General features: G+C 34.7%; 1 protein-coding gene across 1 annotated transcript in view; it reads right to left on the bottom strand.

The window, feature by feature from the left end:
• LOC149775789 (syntaxin-like) overlaps positions 1-22622 on the bottom strand; it is a 124003-nt gene that overhangs the window by 8094 nt on the left and 93287 nt on the right. Inside the window, exons 6-9 of the mRNA XM_089943548.1 lie at positions 13008-13116; positions 8803-8876; positions 5820-5957; positions 3423-3533 (exon numbers count right to left, since the gene is read on the bottom strand). Coding sequence (XP_089799674.1) covers positions 3423-3533; positions 5820-5957; positions 8803-8876; positions 13008-13116 — 432 coding nt within the window. The remainder of the gene's footprint in view (positions 1-3422; positions 3534-5819; positions 5958-8802; positions 8877-13007; positions 13117-22622) is intronic.

Below are 22622 nucleotides of genomic sequence, written 5' to 3'. Positions count from 1 at the left end.
ACACTATTTCTCGTACTTTAAAAAAAGTATTTTTCCGGGTACAAGAAAAATATATGTACATGTATTTAAAATTTCAAGAACCACGCCAAGATCGTATCATGTATCGTATTATATCTGAATTCATACACGATCTCTTCCCCAAAATGATAATAAATTTTTTTTGCCCAAAGTGCAGTGAATTAATTGCATTTGTGAACTTGCTTTTCCATAACGGTAAAATATTTGTAGTTCATAAGCAAACCCCATACACATTTAAAACCCGATAACTAAGTGCAGTAGGCCTGCAATAGTTACGAGTCACTTTTATAATGTTTTTTGATCTTTATTAAACTTCGAGAATCTTTAATCAGCCACCACTTTACTCATGGATCAGTAATAAGTAACATTTCCAATAATGTTTATTTTGGCACAACACTTCACGAGCCTGGTAATATTGTTAAATTTCAGAAGCTACGTCATGATCATATTAGATTCGAATTCATATGCGAACTCTTCCCCAAAATGATAATAAACATTTTACACAATATTTCTCGTACTTTAAAACATGTACTTTGAACAAAAAATATTTTTCATGTGCGAATAGTCACGATTTGGGTGACATAGAACAAACAACTACTAGACATCTGTGATCCAGCATTCAAGAATGTATGCTTTTATACATGTGAATATTCTTTTGTTTCCTCATAAGAAGTAATTTAATTGATCTATCCATCCATTCAGGAGAAGTAACGCTAAAAATATTTTAATTGCTCTGGTGGCCTAGTGGTTACAGCGTCCGTCTCGGATGTGGGAGGTCGTGGGTTCAATCCCTGGCCCAGTCATATCAAAGACTTACAGAAATGGTACTAACAGCTGCCTTGCTTGGCGATCAGCATTAAGAGGTTAGTGTTATGACTGCGGTCAGCCTGGTGTCAGGATAATGTGACTGGGTGGGACATCATGCCACATGTCTGTGACATGATGTCCGAGTGCTAGACATCACTATAAACTGACTGTCACACTGCAGACATTGTAGCGATATGACTGAAAAATTGTTAAAGCTACGTTAAAAATCCAAATCACACACACACTCACACACTAAAAAGATTTTTGAGATGGGCACTACTGCTGCCATAATGGATGTCACATAAGTACCATGTTCATTTAAGACCAACTGGACATTTGGTGTATTTTTGTCAATACAATGTTCTGTTCAGAAAGAGATTTTTAAGATGGTTGCCATACTGGCCTTCTGATAAGCACCGATTTTATATAGGACCAACTAGATTTGATAAGAATTCTTTTAGAAAAATAACCCATGTTAATATGACCATCCATGTAGGAGCTGAGATAATAAGATTTTCAAGATGGCTGCTCTGGTAGCCATATTGGTCAACAGGTCAGCACCATTTTCACTCAGGACCGCAGACTTCATAAGAATTTTCTTAGTGAAAATCCTATCATGACATCCATTTAGAAGGACCATTCTGGATTTGTAAGCAACACAATTTTCATCTAGGACTCAACTTGATCATGGGATGAATGTAAGGGTAATGTTTCATGGTAATCCTCCAAGTAGTTTAGGAGAAGCAATAACCAACTTGTGCTAAAGGATGGATGACCAGGAGAGTTATAAAAAAATACTGTTATCTTCAGAAAGATAAACCTTTCCAAACAAAAATAATTATTTACTCTTCTGAGATCAAAGGTAAATGATGCCAAAATCACAATAAAACAAGAAAGTTAAAACGTTAAAATCCTTGACAGAATCAATTTTATTTATAAAAACTCGATTGTTTAAGAAAATTGAAGACTGTTACTGGCAGAACATCAAAATGCTGCTTGATCAACTGGACATCAGAGAGGTTCTGTCCTGCAGATTAGAAGTCAATGCACTTTACAAAAATATGCTCTACTGTCAGATGACATAATCATGGGTATGGCACGTCCTTTACGTGAGTGACAGAATACTACCTCATCTCTTGATTTTGTTCTAATGCCAGTCTTCTGTGGTGGATTGGATATTCTGAAGATATCTGTGGAGTTTTCATTTCACATATTTTGTCATCTTTTCAAATATAAAGCATACAGATGGACACAGTACCTAAAGTATATTCTATATAAATTGTTCCACTTGCTGGAAAGATGATGCTGACTAAACATTGTTGGTTGCTTTTTTTGTTAATTGTAAAATTTTTTATGGATGTTTTATGCAATTACTTACGTAATAATAAATGGTCAAACTAATTCCTAGAACTGCCAATAATCTGATGTTAAGATTTGTTAGACATAGGATGAAGCCAGTATTGTTATGAAGATGGAAATCAGATTTTATAATCAATTAATTTTGTGGACAATGGATAGCATTGTAGTAGTAAAATCATCTTCATATCCCTGGCATTCTCTGGGAGACACTATTTTGCATATCTGAAGAGTTCCCAAACTTTTTTAAAAACGTAGATATCTTGGCAAAGGCATCAGAGTCTTTTGAGACCCATTTAGTAAATTTTCTTCAAAATGGATTCAGTTATGCAATTAGTATTTATTTCTTTATCGCAGTTGTGATTCATCATAAAAATAGAATTATACTTTTAGTAATAGAAAGGGTATGAATAGCACATACTGAAACACAAGGAACAACCAATCAAAGTTTGGTTTAACTTCTTAAAAAATCGTTAAAGAAATGTGATCTCCAGTGAAACTTGAGCAGTTTGCAGTATGAATTAGGTGTGTGTGATTTAGATTTTTTAACGTAGCTTTAACAATTTCTCAGTCATATTGCAAAGATGTCTGCAGTGTGACAGTTTATAGTGATGTCTAGCACTGGGGCATCATGCTGCAGACATGTAGCATGATGTCCCACCCATTCACATTATCCTGACACCAGGCCAACCAGTCCTAACCTCATAATGCTGATCGCCAAGCAAGGCAGCTGTTAGTACCATTTTTGCAAGTCTTTGGTATGACTCTACTAGGGTTTGAACCCGCGACCTCCTGCATCCAAGGTGGACGCTCTAACCACTAGGCCACCAAAACAGTATAATATAAATTGGTTTGCAGAAAAAAATCTGTAAGTATGGACAGTCTGGGTTTAAATTTCTTTTACAAATATAATCTTCCATTCAGAAATGGGTGACCACAGTGCAGCTTTGGCTGCTTTATCTGCTCTTACTACCCTTTATACTGGGTAGTCAAAAGTCCAGCACACCTTTTCCATAAGTGTAAGCAAAACACGTTTCTCTAAGACTGGATATTAAGGATTTGTAACATTTTGAAGCCAGGTGAACAAATAAATGTGCCAAATGTACACCTTTTTCAACCAAGATGACTAAATAAATAATCAAATGACTTTAGATTTTAGCATGCAAAGCTCTGTGACTATCAACTTAAAAGTCTTTCATGCAAGGAAAGCAGTTACTGTGAAAAAATCACACAAAACTTACCCTCCTAGCTTTACTTTGATATTTGACTGCTTTTTTGGTATCCATTTTGGCTGTTTCTACATAATCCACAGCTTGTTCAACATTAAATTCAATCCGGTCTATCATTTCTCCCTAGAAGACAAATAATAATAATAATAATAATAATAATAATAATAATAATCATTATCATCATGATGAAGATAATAATAATAATAATAATAATAATAATAATAATAATAATAATAATAAAGTAATGGCATTTGCAGAACATTGTGTTTCACCTTTGATCGGGGTTTTGATAATGTATGTTTCTACTTATGCTGAGGAGAATGGAATTCTAAGCATATCATGGTAAAAACTTGATGCATATACAACGATATCTTCTTATAATGCATTTTATTATAATGCAATTCTGGATATAATGTAGTAACATAATGGACAATGTGACCAAAATTATAAACAAGAGTCCCTCGACAGTATGAAAAAGGATTTCCAGGTATTCAAGAGAAAATATTTTGTTCTTTTTAAATGCAGAGTGTTGAAAACATCTATGATATTCTTGGGCAATAACATTTTCAAATTAGCCAATATGGCAACCACACTGCATGCCAGATTGGCACTCTTCTCATGTAGGCCAAATTATATGACATTTGAGGACTTTTGGTGAAGCTCCCATGTTAATATGATCACCATTCCAGAGAAACAGTGACAAGATTTTCAGTATGTTCATCATGTAGGCCATATTTAAGATCATTTCAGTACCATTTTCATTCAGGACCAACCTGATTTAATAATTAGTCTTCTGGTGGAAACTCAATGTTGACATGTCTTTCCATTTAGAAACAGTAACAATAAAATAATGGATGTAAGATGGCACCATTATCATTTAGTATCAACCAGTCCTTATAAGAGGTCTTCTGATGAAAACCAAATGTTGATATAACTTTACATCAAGATGGAGTCATGAAAACATTTGAATTATGACTGTTATGGTGGCCATACTGGCTGTCAGATCATTTTCAATTAAGATCAATTAGACAGCATAATGTCTTTATTGAAAAGACCCAGGCTGATATGATCATCCATTCAGGAAGAGCAGCATTTACAGACTTTAAAGATGGGAAGTGTGCTAGCCATATTAGACGTCCAAGCAAACCATTTTGTTTTAAGATCAACTAAAGATCATAAGAAATCTTTTAGTGAAAACCCCATGTTGATATGACTTCCATTAGATTTTAAAGGTGACTGCCATAATGACAATCAGATTGGTACCATTTGCACTGAAGTAAAATTAGACATCATAATAAAACTTTTGAGTGAAAACCCCAACTTGATATGACCATCCATTTTGGAGCAGTGATAACAAGATTTAAAACATGTCCCCTGTGGTGGCCATATTGAATGACTGAGCAGCAGCATTTTCATTTAGGACCAACTAGAACTTAAGATGAATGTGTGTAAAGTTTCATGGCAATCCTCTGAGTTGTTTATGAGGAGTAGCAACCACATCTTAAGCTAATGGACAAATGGATATCCAACTTTGGATGAAGGACAACATACCAAATAGAGCCACACAAAAAACCCCACAAAAGAACTAACATTCATTAGCAGAAAATTCTGCATGAAAATCATTACACCTAAATTTGTTTATCAAATGAATGATATTGTTAAAAATAAATAGCATTAAGCTTTGAATTGTTTCTTCTTTCTCACTTCCAAAACATAATTCAACAAAAATTAAATGCACAAATATCACTAATCATTATACTTTCGACTGGTGTTTCATTTATTCTTTCCAATACACAAACACGTATTAATCAATATTTCAATCATTCTAAATAAACGAGGGTTATGGATCCCATTAAAATTAGCGAGAGCGAAAGTAGTAATCATAAAATCTCTAATCAAACAGAGTCTATTTTGTTTATCATCTTCCAGAAGTTTACAGAGTATACTGTATTGACATGTCCCCACCCCCAAAATTAAACTGAGCCATCCTAGCAAAAGATCTTGTTCAGTCAACAGAATTGCAATAAGTTACAGTTTCTTAAGTTATCCATTTTTCCTTCTTTTTTGTGTGCATATTTGACATTATTTGACTCAATACTACATGATTGTTATCAATCAGACCTTTAGTCACTTAGTACCAAGTTTAATCCCCCTTCATGACTGAAATGAATTTCATTCAGTTTGCTGCCAATAACTTACCCTTCTAGAAACCAATTACAGTTACAAACTCAAATAAAAAACATAAAATAACAGCTGTCACTTAAGTGGACTGCTGCTTTCTCTGCTTCACCAACAAGAATACTATATTACTCTTCTATCGGACCATCTAACATTTTCAGTGTTTACCTAGCTGAGTAGTGAATTATTAAAAGATCTAAGCAGCTAATTAATAAGGCTACTAGGAAATACCTGGCTTTCTACAAGCATTGCCATATCCATGAACATATCATGTAATTCTTGTATACTCTTTTCTAATTTCATAATGTCAGCATGTCTAGCTTCTATGTCTGCTAACGTCTGCTTGGCTTGCTGTGTTTCCATTATAATCTGAAAAGAAGGAAAAGAAAACAGTTGTCTTAATAAACAAGTAACAGTAGATTCTCACAAATTTTATTTCATTTGATCCACTTAGAAGAAGACTACACTGAATAACACATTTTATGCCACCCCATGTTTAATATCTCTCAATGTATTAACTGAAATTTCTGTGCAGAAACCATTTTCATTCAGTGACCATGACCTTTTGACCCCATTCAGGGGAATGCACTTTATCCTGATCAGCAGCTGTTACCTCCTCGAGGTTGGCAACACTAGTTGTCTCAGGGAAGGTGCCGTCTCTCCAAGTTTTATTGAGGTAGATGCATTTGATCCACGTCAGGAAATGTATAGCCTAAGGTCTTAAAAATGCAGAAGGGGACGAAGAAGAAGGTACTTCTTTCCTTTTTTATCTGCACCTGCTTTTGGCTAGGTCTCAGGTATTATCAGACCAAAGAAAACAACATGGACATTCATGTACACTTTGTACATTAAAGATGCGTAGTGTTAGTGTCCCATGCAGCCTCCTTGAGCCTACATTTACACAATTCTGAGACATCTGAAGAATACTTAAAAGAAATATCTGAAAACAAAGGTTTGGGTCATAATAAAAATCATCCAATATCTTGATGATATTAGCATATTTACCAAGACTCAGTAAACACCAGTTAAACTACAGGCTATCCACTGGTCAGAAGCAGTCAGTCATGTGCAAAGTTACCTCATTGATACAAGTATATTCCGCTCATAATGACCCCCTCCCCCCCAAAAAAAACATCTTGATGATACATGCCAAAAGCAACCACAATTATGGCATCCAAACTGCAATAAGCTCAGCCAATCAGATACAAAGTCACTTCATTATTATGCATAGGCCTTGCTCATTACTGGAGTTGCCCAAGATCTTGATAATGCAAGTATATATTTCAGGTACATATGCATATATTCCAAGTTTTGTCAAAATTAAAGCACAAATATGGTTAACAGAGTAGTAACAAGCTTAGCCAACAGATCCAAGACCATATTACGGGTGGATATTGCTCAATATTAAACCGAACCAAGATTTTGAAGATCTAAGCTCATCAGATCTTAAATACGTCTTCCAGATGGGTAACAAGCCCAGCCATTCAGATGCAGTATCACATCACAAGTATCGAGTTCTTTATTAAAATCATCCAAAATCTGAATAATGTAAGTAAAGTTTAATGTTTTATCAAATGATCAAAAATGTGGCTCGAGAGTGGTAACCAGCAAAGTTAATCAGATTCAAAATCACCTGGTTAGCAAATCTTTATCTTGCTCTTCATCAAACTTTGTCTATTTCAAGTTTGATCAAAACGAAATCAGAAATATGGCCTCGAGAGTGGTAACAAGGTTAACCAGATGCAAGATCACCTCATTAATATGCATGGATGTTGCTCATTGACTGAAACTGGATCAGAACTATGGACTCCAAAGTGGTAACAATAAATTACTGCTGGATGCACACAACAACACAAAAGATGCAGGACCATAGCATAACTTCACACTACCTTAAGGACAGGTGAGATAAAAACTGCAAAAGCAGTGATTTGTCACAAGACTGTGCTATACATGTACACTGCATGCAGCTGCAAGACAAGACTGGCAATGATTCTTGCAACATGAGTATTGTAAACAGCACACTATATGCCTGCCCTGTATTTAACAGTACTATATGTAGAAAATGAATTTTTGTGTGCAGAAACTACTTTTCTTCTTGGAGTCATAGTGACCTCTGACCATTTGACTCCAAAATCAATAGGCTGCTTTCTCATCCCAAGTGTAAGCCATCATAAAGCTTGGTAACAATGATGATGGAAAAGTCAAGTTACAATACATGGTGGAGAATTTTTAGATATTGTGTGAAACCATTTTTCAACTTTTATTGTCATAGTTGCCTTGACCTTTGACCCCCAGACCAATAGGGTTCTGCCTTACCTAAAGTGCAAACCATCCTCACTGTTTGTTAACTGTAGAGAGTGGACCACTCATGTCAAGCAGAAACAAAACTGGTAACAGACAGATCAATGGATGGACATCATAACATAATACACTCTGCCTGTTGGGTGCATAAAAACTGTGCAAGAAAAGTGATTTGCTTAGGTGGTTACCATATTATTTACCAAGGTTCAAAGCAATCAATCAAAAACTGGGTGTCCCAGTTGCATTCACACAGCTCTGTGATGGATGTGAGGTGATAGATAGAAATGAGACAAAAACTATCTGATATACAGAAAAATCAGTTGTTATTAGATTCAGCACAAACTCTATGCTCCATCTATATACTTATGATTTCCTGACCAGGTCGGACAACAGGGCTGAACATTAAAGGTTTTCTGTCAAAGATAACCATCACTTGATTTCACACATCTTACTTATCTAATTGGGTAAGTAGATTGAAGAACTACACTATCTATTCATTTGTTACATTTTTGAAGTTTTTAAAAATCTATATAAGTTCTAATTTAAATAGCTTGGGCTTTGGCAAAACTGAACAACTTCAAACTGCAAATAAAACTGTACTGACCTCTTTTGTGATAAGAGAATTACTTTTGGGCAAATTCATTCCATGCCCTGAAGGAAAAGTAATTTTGTGATAAGTGAATTACTTTTGGGCAAATTCATTCCATGCCCTGAAGGAAAAGTAATTTTGTGGTCCAGACCTGTGCAGCAGAACAAAATCTGTTGACATCAAGCTTCTAAATCATGATGCCCAATTACCATGTTTCAGAACTGTATTTCAAGTTTTAATAAACTGTTCCTTTTTCACAATAAAATGCAAACTCACATAAAAATAATAAGCAACTATAATTTCTTTGCTCAAATAAATACTTACATCTTGAGTAAATACAGCTACATTCCCAGATTCTAACATGTCTTCTATTTCATCATTTGTTGTGTTTTTTCCAGCTGTCAAATATAACAAGAATTATTTAAATTGAATGAAAATCTGAACAAAAAACAATTGTGAAATGCTTTCTAATGATAAAATGTTCATCTAATGGTTCTTTCTTTTATTACTGAAACATTACCTAATCCACACTCCAAAATCTTTAATAATTTAAAATTTGAATCCTCAGACTTTCTTAAGTGCAAATATATTAATGAGCAAGGAGACCTTACATATAATTCCATATTGAGAAATAATTTTAAAATAAATCATTATTTTCAGTATTTAACATACTGATGTACAAATTTTAAAATAACTATATTTCTGGTTTCCAGTTAACTGAATGCACTGAAAAAAATGAACTGAATACAGTACACCCTTGCTATAATGAACTTCAGTAATGCACTGACCCTTGTATACGGCAGGTATGGCCATAGATCATATTTCATTGAAGAGCAGTATCAGGATTAAAATGCCTCAATTTATGATGGTCATGCCCATTAAGGCTGTTCATTTTTATGGCTTTCTTGAACAGCATGAGAGAGAGAGAGAGAGAGCGAGAGAGAGAGAGAGTACTGTACTAACAGTTGTTCCACACAATGCAGTGTTTGTCTTGCCTATAAACAGCATTTTAGACTAGTAGTAATCAACTAACAGTTGTTCCACAGAATGCATTGTCTTGCCTATGAACTATGATAGTCAGTATAAGTATTCCACAAGATGCAGTGTCTTGCCTGTGAACACTATTATGACCCTGCTTTTACCTTAAACAGGCAAAACAGAAACTCCTAGCCTATCAAGGAACAAACTTGAGACAGAGATTAATATTATTCTAAAGTTGAGCTGAATACTGTCTCTGATGTAAACAATGTGCAACTTGAAAAAAAAACCCACCTTAATACCGCATTTAAATATTGCTCATGCTAACATTACTATTCGAAGAGTGATACACGTCAGGCATTCACATGCAAAATAATAACCTATGACATCAACCAATCAGAAACATGGAGAGGTCCATTAGATAAAGGAGTATCTAAATTGTCTTAATTGTTTGGTCTTAAAACCAAAAGTATGCACAGTATTTCTTGGTAATATAAACATCTGACACAAAATATGATGAACATATCATTTTTCATGGGGGTAAACATTCTCATGATTTTGTAGTTGAGACCCATGAAACAATAATCCTCCTGTGGAAAGAATGGAACCATTTCAATAATCCATAATACTCCTATGGAAAGAATGGGACCATTTCCACAATTCTCCTGTGCAAAGAATGTGACCATTACCACAATCCTGGAATTGAGGTAACGATAAAAATATAATTTTCTTGCCAAATCATCAAAATGTACACCCAAGAAAATACCTGAATACACAATGCTTAGATGTTCATAATCTGAACATGTCCATGACTTAAATACAAAATGCTCTTTAATTTTTGGAATCTTTTAAAATGTGTCAGTTATTACAACAGTCCATCAAACATATAAACTTGGGTCCATAGACTGCAGTTCTACAACCTTGATATGAAATCTTACATAATCAAGCTTTGGATGGTCAAGTGGAACTTATGGCAATATAATGTAAGGTTATAATTTTGGAATTAAACAGTTTTGGACCTATTAATGGATGACAAAATTAAACTATAAAATATGTGAAGGCTAGTAATTACAGGCGAAGATCAAAAACAATGAAATACTGGGGACTTGATGACACACGGGAAATTTCAATAACACACACCAGTCACCAGTTGAGAGGATTAAATCCTTAAAATTCAAATGAAATGCTGAATGTTTCATAAGTTTACTGACAACGAAATTTTAAATCACTGATCAAGTTTTATTGTGTGTGTTAACATATTTTTCTAAGAGCTCTTGTGGCTTTGATATGGAATTTATTAACACCAAAACAGATGCATCCTCTTTGCCCTTCCATTATCTAAGCATAAAACTTCTGTATCGTGTGATATAGATCAGTTTTCTCTGGGTTAAAATAATGATGACCTTCGGCCTTTTGACCTTAAACCTTGAAATTTTTTCTCTGATCCTGACAGAATGTCATATATATGTGTTGCATAGGGCTGGATGCCATTACAGAAGCATAAAACTTCTGTATCATGTGATATATATCCATTTTCTCTGGGTCAAAATAATGATGACCTTCGACCTTTTGACCTTAAACTATGCCAATTTTTCTTTGCTCCTGCCAGAATGCCATACATATGTGTTTGATGTGTATATAAAATCTACAACTTTGATCATACGAATCCCTCATCTCCTATGCTGTATGTAAAATATGTCCTTTCAATGGACTTTTTGCAACTACTCTTCCATGTAGCAGGTATGAAAAAGGATACCTTTGCTGAGATTCTGGTAGCCTAGTATCCTATCACCAGTTTGAAATTACATACATACCATTACCTGTATTTACACTTCAAGACCGATAAACAACAACACAGACACATACAAACAAAATTACACTATAAAACACTGAATCTACAAAATCAGGAAAAGATTAACAAGAATTTACAGAATATTTTTACTCGTGGGGAAAAGAATTACTAAACATCAGGATAATACAAGTAAAGTTAGTGTAGTTAGAATGCAGAAGAGGTGATGACTCCAAAGGGAGATAACATGTAATATTGGGGCAAAAACTGGATTCTGAAGTTACCTCCCTTTCAAAGTGATGTGTGCAAATGTACAGAAATAGTGAAAAATGTGCATTCTAATCTGCCATGTACTGAATTTTTTCATGATTTGTAAGAGTTAAGATTCTAACAAATTTGAGAATTACAAGTTAAATTACTCAAGAAAAAAATCTAGCATCATGACATTAAAGATTTATTACAAGAAAGTGTTAGGCAGTGTGACATTGCATAAAATTTCAGAGTAAAATATTTATGCTCTGAGTAAGGCAAAATTTGAATATCATGAATTATCCAGAGCAAGAAAACAACTGTTTCAGTTGTAAGAACACTCTTTCTTTGGCAGATGAAAATAACATTTGTGATTTCAAGAAAGTGTTTTTGTGAATTTTTTGGTGCTCTGATTGAAATTTAGTTGAAGTGAAATAAGCTGCAGCTGTGCCTCCTTCAATTTAAAAATGTGAACAAATTTCAGTTTATTTTAAATCACTGAAAAATCAGATCAGCAGACAAATCTATATTGCTTTTTCCTCAAATTCAATTCATAAAGTATTAACAATCATGTTACAGACATGCATGACGTCTCAATAAATACAAAATGAGGACAAGTTGCTATTTTGGTTTAAAACTGTATAAAAACTAACAACTGTACAATTAAGAATTTTTCCAATCCCAAAACTCTCAGAACTTGACATGGCATTTATAATTATATAGATAACATTTAATTTACATCCAAAATATTTGTTAGAATTTTAAAAACTAAAATATAAAAATCCCACTTATTTGCAGGGAAAATATTGCAGTTTGTAATAATCATCAAATGGTTTTACAGCTCTTCCTTGTTAAAATGTGGTAGTTGGGGTCCATAATGCTTTATGTCTTGAAAAGCACTATATTGAGCACCGTGTTATTTACCAAACCTTTGTATAAAAGGAATATTCAAACTTTATCAAATAACAGTATTTTATAAAGGAAAAAGATATAAAACTAAGCTTCAAGTTGTTTTCTTTCAACCTATGCTGCAATGGTATGATTTTGGATATGGAGATTCACAGCAGTACCACATTATACCCAGTGTTGTAATATAATGAGGTACATTATAACAAGGAAGAGCTGTATGTCCTATTCCATCAACAGATCATTATACTTGCTTATAAGTCGAGTTCAACTGCAAACTGCACTGACCCAGATCTGTCATTACATAAAGTGTCAGCAGATCTGGGTCTTTGCAGTTTGTAAGGGGTAATCAACTGAACAAACAACATGTACTCTGGTCTGCATGTGCAGTATGCAATGACAGATCAGAATCTTTGTTGTTGCAGTTTAACATGACTCATAAGCGAGTCTATACAGTATGGATGACATATTCATTTTAAGTGGATTTCACATATTTGCATAAAAACCTAAACATCAAAATAAATAAAACTTTCCTAGAGAGTTAAATCGCTATATCCTAAATATTATCCTATAAAGGGAGGTAACTTTACATACAACCATCTCTTACTTATTTCCAGTTGGCGCTGAATGCGTCCTTTGCATCTTTCTCTGTAGTCAATCTGACACGCATTGTAATCGTTCATAACTTCGACAAATTTACGTGATAATGTTGCGTGCTACAACAAAAATAAAGAAAAAGAAACACAAATTACCAGAATGTGATGAGACAAAATATGATATAAAATGATTGGAAATGAAATGCACAAGAAGTACAAAAAGTAGAAATTCATAATTAAATTCTGATGTAAATTCAGGTAAAAATTATAGATAATATAATAATAACTGTACTATTAGGTCAGTGATACAAGACTTACCACCTTTCCTTCTTGTGTATCCTTGAGAAATCAGGGCATCAGGAGTTCCTTCACTAGAGCATAAAGCAACACTGTTGTATTTTTCTATGCTACACTGCTCATTATTACATACACAGTTAGGTGAAGTCCAATGAAACACCAAAAACCACTGCTATAATAGAATCCTATCCCCCTCTTTACTTTAATTTTTTCAACCCAGTGGTGAAATGCACTCTTAAATGAAATGGAAGCCATGGTGGACATTGGTTAAATAACATATACCTCATCACCAAAAAGGGTTGTGTTTGAATCTTGTCAGTACCAAGTGTGTCTCCAGGTATGACACTACAACAATACAACAATTTACATGCTGATATACTGTTACAAATCAGATTTAAATGCTTATCATTTTATTAATAAAACATGTAACAATGAGTGCAAAAAGTAGTTTTTGTGTTTTGATGAAATCTCCAACTGCAATGAGCTAAACTTTTAAAAGGAGTTAACCTCTTGTATCACTGACCAAGACAAGTATATCTACGTATCTATTCTAAGTTGTCTCATGCAAACTAAATATGCCATTTGAATTTCTATCTTAGGCAGCTAGGCTGTGTCTTACTTATTTCCATCTGACGTTGAATACGAGCTTTACAGCGCTCTCTGTAGTCTAATTGCGCCTGGTTGTAATCATTCATCACTTCGACAAATTTACGTGAAATTGTAGAGTACTAAAAACAAAAAGAATTGACAAGAGTCGTGAATTAGTTAATTTATTATTTTTCTCACACGCCAACTTTAAATCTCAATATCTAAACTAAGATATGCTCAGTTATAAATACTGCTAAGAGTCTGTATGTACAGATATAATTGACTTTTACCATAAAACATTTGATGCACCCACTGATGTTGCATAAATAAAATAGAAACTTTAGTGCAAGATGCAAGAGCATACCACTTTGTCATACAAGGGCCAGAACTCTAGTCACCATTGTTATGGAAGAAGGGGAAATCGAATTCCACCCAAGTCTTCTTCCACTCATGTCCAAACTTTAGGATATATGGGTCAGAATTCTGTTTGCAGTACAAGACAGCATTCAGTTCTTTTGAACCCAGTCTCATGCGCACCTATGAACCTTTGTATTTTACATTTTATCTAAACTAAAGCTTAGAACAAATAGCTGTGTTTGACGAAGACATGATATGCTCCTGACACAAGCTGCTACTGTGTCATAAGGGCATATGTCTATGACTTCATGATTTCATCCTGAAAGGCAGCTACAGGAAGTATGGGAAGTGTATTATAATACTACAGTATGGCTTGTACTATTTTCCGTTTCTCCAAATGTTGAGGTAAGAGAGTAAATCACCTTGCTTGCTCTATTGTGCAGAGGAAATTACAAATCACCACTTCGATTTGGCAGGCAAATGTTATGCAAATCCATCACAGAGTAAGCTGGTAGACATTACTTTCTGATATCTGAATAGCCAGTTCATGAATACCGCCTACCATGTAAAGAGTTTGATTTACAACTGGATACCTACTGGAGAATCTTTATATCAATTGTATACTTGGGACAATACAAAATCATTTCAAAAGATTCTTCTAAATTCAATAAATGTATCTTGAGAAAAGGTTGATTTGCTTCCATAAACGACTCCTATCTGCAGCTATTGCGAATGTAAAAAATCATGTGCATTCAATATTCAGTTTAAACCATATATTCCCAAAATATTACATCATGATTAGCTTCCTTTGAAATGCATAAATGTATCCTATTATTATAGAGGAAAGCTAATCCTCTCCAATATATGGACAATTAAATTCCAAATTACAACCACTGCCTTGAAAACAAAGAAAAGACCAGAAAATACCTAATCTACACTGAAATGTGAACCACATGCTTAAACCTTCAACAGTTATGGCAGTAAACAAAGTCAATGACAGAATTATGTTCGCACCATTTAAGGGGGAAGAGGGAATGACAGTATTGTTTCAACTAAAATGAGGGATAGGATAAGGTCTTTTTTTCTACAAATCCAAGCAAGACGATTATTTTCTGAATAATAAATGGTCTGTCACTAAAAAAGATTTGACCTCATTTTATGTTCAACAGAAATCAATGCAGAGGCCGGTGTCAACAATGCTATAAATTTTTTAGCAAGACTAAGCATCACAAGAGGATGTTGATTTTGACTTGCAAAAGAGTAATTAATATTAAAAGCCTTCTGCCTTGGAGTGACGAGTGATTTTTAACAGCTCCAATTAAACCCAGAAATTAAGGAGGACAGTTTGACAACTGTTTATAATTAAACTGAATTAAATTTTGTGTGTGTGTGTGATTTGGATTTTTAACGTAGCTTTAACAATTTGAGTCATATCGCTACCATGTCTGCAGAGTGGCAGTTTTATGGTGATATCTAGCATTGGGGCATCATGCTGCAGACATGTAGCATCATGTTCCACCCAGTCACATTATCCTGAGAATCAGTCCTAACACAAACCTCTTAATGATGAGTGCCAATTGAGGCGACTGTTAGTATAATTTTTATAAGTCTTTGTAATGACTTGTCTGGGATACGAACCCACAACCTGCCATAACTGAGGCCAGTGCTCTAACCACTTAGACCACCTGAACAATCACATTAAATTCAATGCTAAAATAAATAATAATGTTCCAAACACCAGACAGGCCTCATATGAAAAGTCAATCTCTCCCTCACTCTGTTTAGTGTTAAGCTAATACAACATCAAGTTTTTAAGGTAACATATGAGAAAGCTGTCTATCTACTGAAGCAACTGTACTGTGGAACAGTGTGGACATGTGTGTGTGTGTGACTGGAATTTTAACGTCGCTTTCAGTCATATCACTAAAATTATGTAGTGAGGCAGTTTAAAGGTGAAGTCTAGCATTGGGGCATCATTCCGTAGACATGAAGCATCATGTCCCACCCAATCACATTATCCTACACCAGGCTGACCAGTCCTAACACTAGTTTCTTAATGCTGAGCACCAATCAGGGAAGCTGCCAGCACCACTGTTATAAGGCTTTGGTAAGACCTGGCCGGGATTCAAGCCTACAACCTCTTGCTCTAACCAGTTAGGTGGATGTTCTAACCACTCAGACCACTGGAGAGGTCTCACTATGAACATTAGAATGTTATTTTGTTCATATTTTTATATAAAGAAATATGTCTAGTACCTTGTACACAACACTTTAGCCAACCATGCCAAATCTCCAATTGTACGACTATTTGCAGTTCCTAACAATTTTACATCATGATCAGTGGTAAGTAGATATTTTTGACATGTCTAGGAATGTAACATTTTAATTTAGCTAAAATATATGAAATTATATCTTGCAATTAACAAAAAATCTTTATTTACGTGATCTGACACACAGAATAAAAGACAATAAATAGATCAATATAAAAATTTGATACTGATTGTACTGATTATTTCCCAAGTTCTTTCTATATTAATTTTTCTTTTATCCCAAACAAAACAATGGAGCAAATCAGTGGTCATAAAGTATGAATCAACAAATTGCTCATTCAAGAAAACAAACACAGCACAACTATCTCCAAATGCATTGGTTACTGTAACCACAATGGCAAAGAAAATAAAATCTGCTGTTTTGTGCTTTGATGTTATCCATTCATGCATGAGCATTAATCATCCACAAGTTTATATGCAGACTGACATGTATCTAGCATGACTTTTTATGTGACCGTTGTTTCTTTTTAAAACACCACTACTTCAATAATTAATACAAAATTGTACCTTTTAAATCAAACTACAGATATGAAATCTTAATAATGCTCCTCTCTGTCTCACATAGCTAGGACCAGAACACATTTATGGAGACGTTCTGCTTGTACACACAGATCTGCCATTGAGTGCATGAATACATCTCTTAGTCACAATGAGATAATGAACTTAAATTCATTATCGTTTTACACTTCCTGAACAGTATTTTTCAGGTAGCATAAAGATATTTGTTTTGCTGGGTTCTTTTATATTCATGCAGCAACTGTCAAACTGTCTTTTCTCAAGTTTTAATATCTTCTTGATAATACTATGATTGGATGTTGAAAGAAATTGTACATAATGTTGATGGGAACTCTTGCATACACATCGTACATAATGTTGATGGGAACTCTTGCATACACATTGTACATAATGATGATGGGAACTCTTGCAATACACATCGTACATAATGTTGATGGGAACTCTTGCATACACATTGTACATAATGATGATGGGAACTCTTGCATACACATTGTACATAATGATGATGGGAATTCTTGCACAGAAATTGTACATAATGTTAATGGGAACTCTTGCATACACATTGTACATAATGTTGATGGGAACTCTTGCACATATTGTTAATGGGAACTCTTGCATACACATCGTACATAATGTTGATGGGAACTCTTGCACAGAAATCGTACATAATGTTAATGGGAACTCTTGCATACACATTGTACATAATGTTGATGGGAACTCTTGCATAGAGTAACTTTTGGAAGATGTGCAATTTTGCATCACTTTCATGACGTGTCAATGAGATTTTTTAAATTTATTTATTCAACATTTGTCATTTTTATCACAGCAGGGAGTACACTGTATACTAACTTTTATAAGTAACTCGAAAGGACTTGTACTTTACTGTCCCCAAAAAATTATTTAGATTTTCAAATCAGCTGCTGCAGTGAACATACTGGATTTCAGATTGCAAGCATTTTCATTTAGGATCAAAAAGACGTCATAAAACATCATTTGGTGGAAACCTCATATTGTTATGACTTTCTGTTTTTAAGGAATAACAATAACAAGATTTTTGTATGATGGCTAAAAACCCATACATTTTAACAAAGTGAATGGTAATTTTACAGAGAAAGGAGAATTTTGTGTGTGTTCTGTGAAAACACTTAGTAGCATGTACCTTGAGACAGACTCAGAGAATGTGATCATGAGAGAAAATGTGTACCTTTAGATGTGTATGTGTGCTTGTGCATGTGTAAGAGTGCAAAAGTTAAGTAAACTGTTGGCTTTTTTTCATACATTTAATGAAAACTTAGCTGAACAACATATATTTTTTTTCTCAAATTATAATCTTGACCCATCAGGTCAGCTTACTGTCATGTCATTCCTAATTTGTTTTGGTGCATGCTTCAAGTTATTGTTTTTGCATTGCATGCCTTGGGACATTTACAGGTCACTGACAGGCTGATAAACTTTCCACACGAGTTATAAAAAAACCTGGTCCAGCATGTCTCAGGTGAGTGTTTTAGTTAATGCATCACCACAGTCCAGCATATCTCAGGTGGGTGTTTTAGTTAATGCATGACCACAGTCCAGCATGTCTCAGGTTGGAGTTGTAGTTAATGCATGACAACAGTCCAGCATGTCTCAGGTGGATGTTTTAGTTAATGCATGACCACAGTCCAGCATGTCTCAGGTGGGTGTTTTAGTTAATGCATGACCACAGTCCAGCATGTCTCAGGTGGGTGTTTTAGTTAATTCATGACCACAGTCCAGCATGTCTCAGGTGGGAGTTTTAGTTAATGCATGACCACAGATTGTTTCAAGACTATAAGTATCACTCTCTTGCGGAATTTAGCAGCTAAAATACATTTCCAGGTTAAGAGCAAGATTTTTTATGGGGATTTGAGACCATGCATTAATTTCAGTTTACTGAGTGGAGGGGTTTTGGTGTAAAGGGCTAAACTGGTAATATAAAAAGTACAAAATTTGACTGAAAACAAAACTTTTGATCTGGAGCAGATTTTCATATTTTGAAGGGTCTCAAAACCACATAATGCATACTGTGCATTAATTATTTGTATGGTTTTGCACTCAAATAATTAACTATTTTATAGATAAGTGGTCGATATTGGACCGGTTCTACTGTCTTAACACATTAACCCCTGGAGCTTTTTGTCATTTTCGCCTGAAAATTGAATAGGAAACACATTCTGAAAGCTATTTCTGAACAGACTCAAAAACATCGAATCCCCAGTCATCTTTCAATAACATACTGCCTAGTTGTGTTAGAAACATCGTTTTCCATTGGCTATTTGACTCGCGCATGAGCAGAAGGGTAAAAGTTGGATTTTTTTTTTAAAAAATTTGCTAAACGGAGCCATTATTTTTGTATGGAGACCACTCTTTATTCCAAATGCTCATCTTCTCCTACTTTTTGCAAAGGCTCATCTGTCTGTTTGCAGTTCATACCAGTTTGCCTTGGATCTGAGACCAAAAAGTATAAAATCCAGACACAAAATCGGATTCCGACCACAGGCGAATTTTGGGTTAGAAAAAAGTCGGGTCCAAAAAATGAGTTTTTTCTAAATGTATTTTGTAGTGCAACCAGATATTCCAGATTATTTGGTATCATTGTAGAGCTACATCTGTCTACCTTTCTATAATACCACCCACTTTAGTGTATCATGCATGACCATGACACCACAGAGCTCGGCAGTAGGTTACTACCTCCTGCCCCGTTAAGTTGTCTCTAGGGGTTAATGTGTTAACAAGGAATTTTTTTCTTCTACAAATCATCAAGGAATTGCTAAATTTGTAATTTATGTGCAGTGTCGATGCACAAGTGATTAAATATGTAAGGAATATTCAAATTTGGTGATGTTATCAAAATGCACTTTTTAACACATTAACCCCTGGAGCTTTTTGTCATTTTTGCCTGAAAATTGAGTAGGAAACACATTTTGAAAGCTATTTCTGAATAGACTTGAAAACACCAAATCCCCCATCATCTGTCAATAACATACTGCCTAGTTGTGTTAGAAACATCGTTTTCCATTGGCTATTTGACTCGCGCATGAGCAGAAGGGTAAGAGCTCGGCAGTAGGCTACTACCTCTTGCCCCGTTAAGTCATCACTAGGGGTTAATGTGTTAACAGACAAATAACTGTTTGTTGGAACTTTTGTGATTTATATGAACCACAAAATACTCTAACATTGGTATCCCGTAAATAATGGCCAACAAAAATAATAGTGAATTTACATCATCTGTCTGTAATTAATATGGGTGACAGGTGGATGAAAACATACACAATCTTAGGTAGTACTATCATTTTTTTCACAAAATAATTTGATTTATGTGGTTATATCTGTGTAATAAACAAGACATTCCTTATGTATACAGATTACCATTTTCTTTTCTGAAAATACAATTTCAAGATTCTTAAATAACAGATTCAACACCAGTCTCTTTGAGGTTGGCTGTCTCTTCTGTGGTGTCATGGATTGGTTCTTTAACTCCGATTCACTTCATAATAAAATTCAAAATTTGGTGGCAGTTTAATTACATGGACATTGCCAGTCTAAGAAGAATGACACTGCATGGTGTCTGACTTCCATTCTAAAACATCAAAGAGACTACAGAATCCTATTTTAGCAGCACAAAACTAAGCATCTACAAGCTTTAATTTTATAAATTGCAAGTGATAACCTGACTGATTCATGCATGCCTTGCCTATTACTCAGACTGTACCATATGAACAAAAGTGCTGTGGCTAAAAGATTATTGGTTAACGTCAAGTATACAAGGGAGGATACATTCTACATGTAAAATAGCACAGAACTAGGTATGCCATCAGATCATGTATCACTATGATACTGTATTCCACATGTACAACAACAGCACAGGACCAGGTCTACCATCAGTAATGTATCAGTAGTGCATTTGTATATGTAAAATAGCATAGGACCAGCTATAACAACAGGTAATGTATCAGTACTGTATTTCTACATGTAAAATGGCACAGGACCAGGTATACCATAAGGTAATGCACCAGTATTGTATTCCAACATGCAAAATGTCATTGGACTAGGTCTGCCATCAGATAATGTATCTAAGTACTGTATTTCTACATGTAAAATGGCACAGGACTAGGTATACCATCAGGTGATATATAAGTACTGTATTTCCACATGCAAAAAGGCACAGGACCAGAGATATACCATCAGGTAATGTATCAGTACTGTATTTCTACATGTAAAATGGCACAGGACAAGGTATACCATCAGGTAATGTATCAGTACTGTATTTCTACATGTAAAATGGCACAGGACCAGAGATATACCATCAGGTAATATATCAGTACTGTATTTCCACATGTAAAATGGCACAGGACAAGGTATACCATCAGGTAATGTATCAGTACTGTATTTCTACATGTAAAATGGCACAGGACCAGAGATATACCATCAGGTAATGAATCAGTACTGTATTTCTACATGTAAAATGGCACAGGACCAGGTATACCATCAGGTAATGTATCAGTACTCTATTTCTACATGTAAAATGGCACAGGACCAGGTATACCATCAGGTAATGTATCAGTACTCTATTTCTACATGTAAAATGGCACAGGACCAGGTATACCATCAGGTAATATATCAGTACTGTATTTCTACATGTAAAATGGCACAGGACAAGGTATACCATCAGGTAATGTATCAGTACTGTATTTCTACATGTAAAATGGCACAGGACCAGAGATATACCATCAGGTAATGTATCAGTACTGTATTTCTACATGTAAAATGGTTTAGACTCAGGTCTGCCAACAGGTAATGTATCAGTACTGTATTTCTACATGTAAAATGGTTCAGGCTCAGGTCTGCCATCAGGTAATGCATCAGTACTCTATTTCTACATGTAAAATGGTTCAGGCTCAGGTCTGCCAACAGGTAATGTATCAGTACTGTATTTCTACATGTAAAATGGCACAGGACCAATATACCATCAGGTAATGAATCAGTACTGTATTTCTACATGTAAAATGGCACAGGACCAGGTATACCATCGGGTAATGTATCAGTACTCTAGTTCTACATGTAAAATGGTCCAGGCTCAGGTCTGCCAGCAGGTAATGTATCAGCAAGATGCTTTATTATATACCTATAAATTTTCTACCCGAGAATAAATCAGAATTTTGCCACAGAAATCCAAAAGTAAGTAATAAAAGTCATATTCGGATTCCATATTCAGAAATGATTACATGATGTTAGTTTCTTAAAAGAAAAAAAACTATAACTGTTATGGTGGGGCATGTCCTACAACTGTGGGGTCTCAAAGAATGGCGTCCCAAATTGGGGGGGTGGCACAAATGCATTTTTGACTCTGAGATCATACAAAACTGCTTCTGTTGGCCATAATCATCATAACATTTTGCAAAGTTGTTATTTCATTCCAACTCGAACAATCATCTGAAAAATAACAAATTTACAAAAACTTAAACAATACTTGAAGAATTTCACTGTGTTTACTGTCACATCAACTTGTTCTCCAATATT

The sequence above is a fragment of the Sinohyriopsis cumingii genome, chromosome 19 (genome assembly GCF_028554795.1).
Source record: "Sinohyriopsis cumingii isolate HCF-2022 chromosome 19, ASM2855479v2, whole genome shotgun sequence".
Classification (NCBI taxonomy): domain Eukaryota; kingdom Metazoa; phylum Mollusca; class Bivalvia; order Unionida; family Unionidae; genus Sinohyriopsis; species Sinohyriopsis cumingii.
The sequence above is the reverse complement of the archived record's forward strand: the minus strand, read 5'-3'. Positions and strand labels throughout refer to the sequence as shown.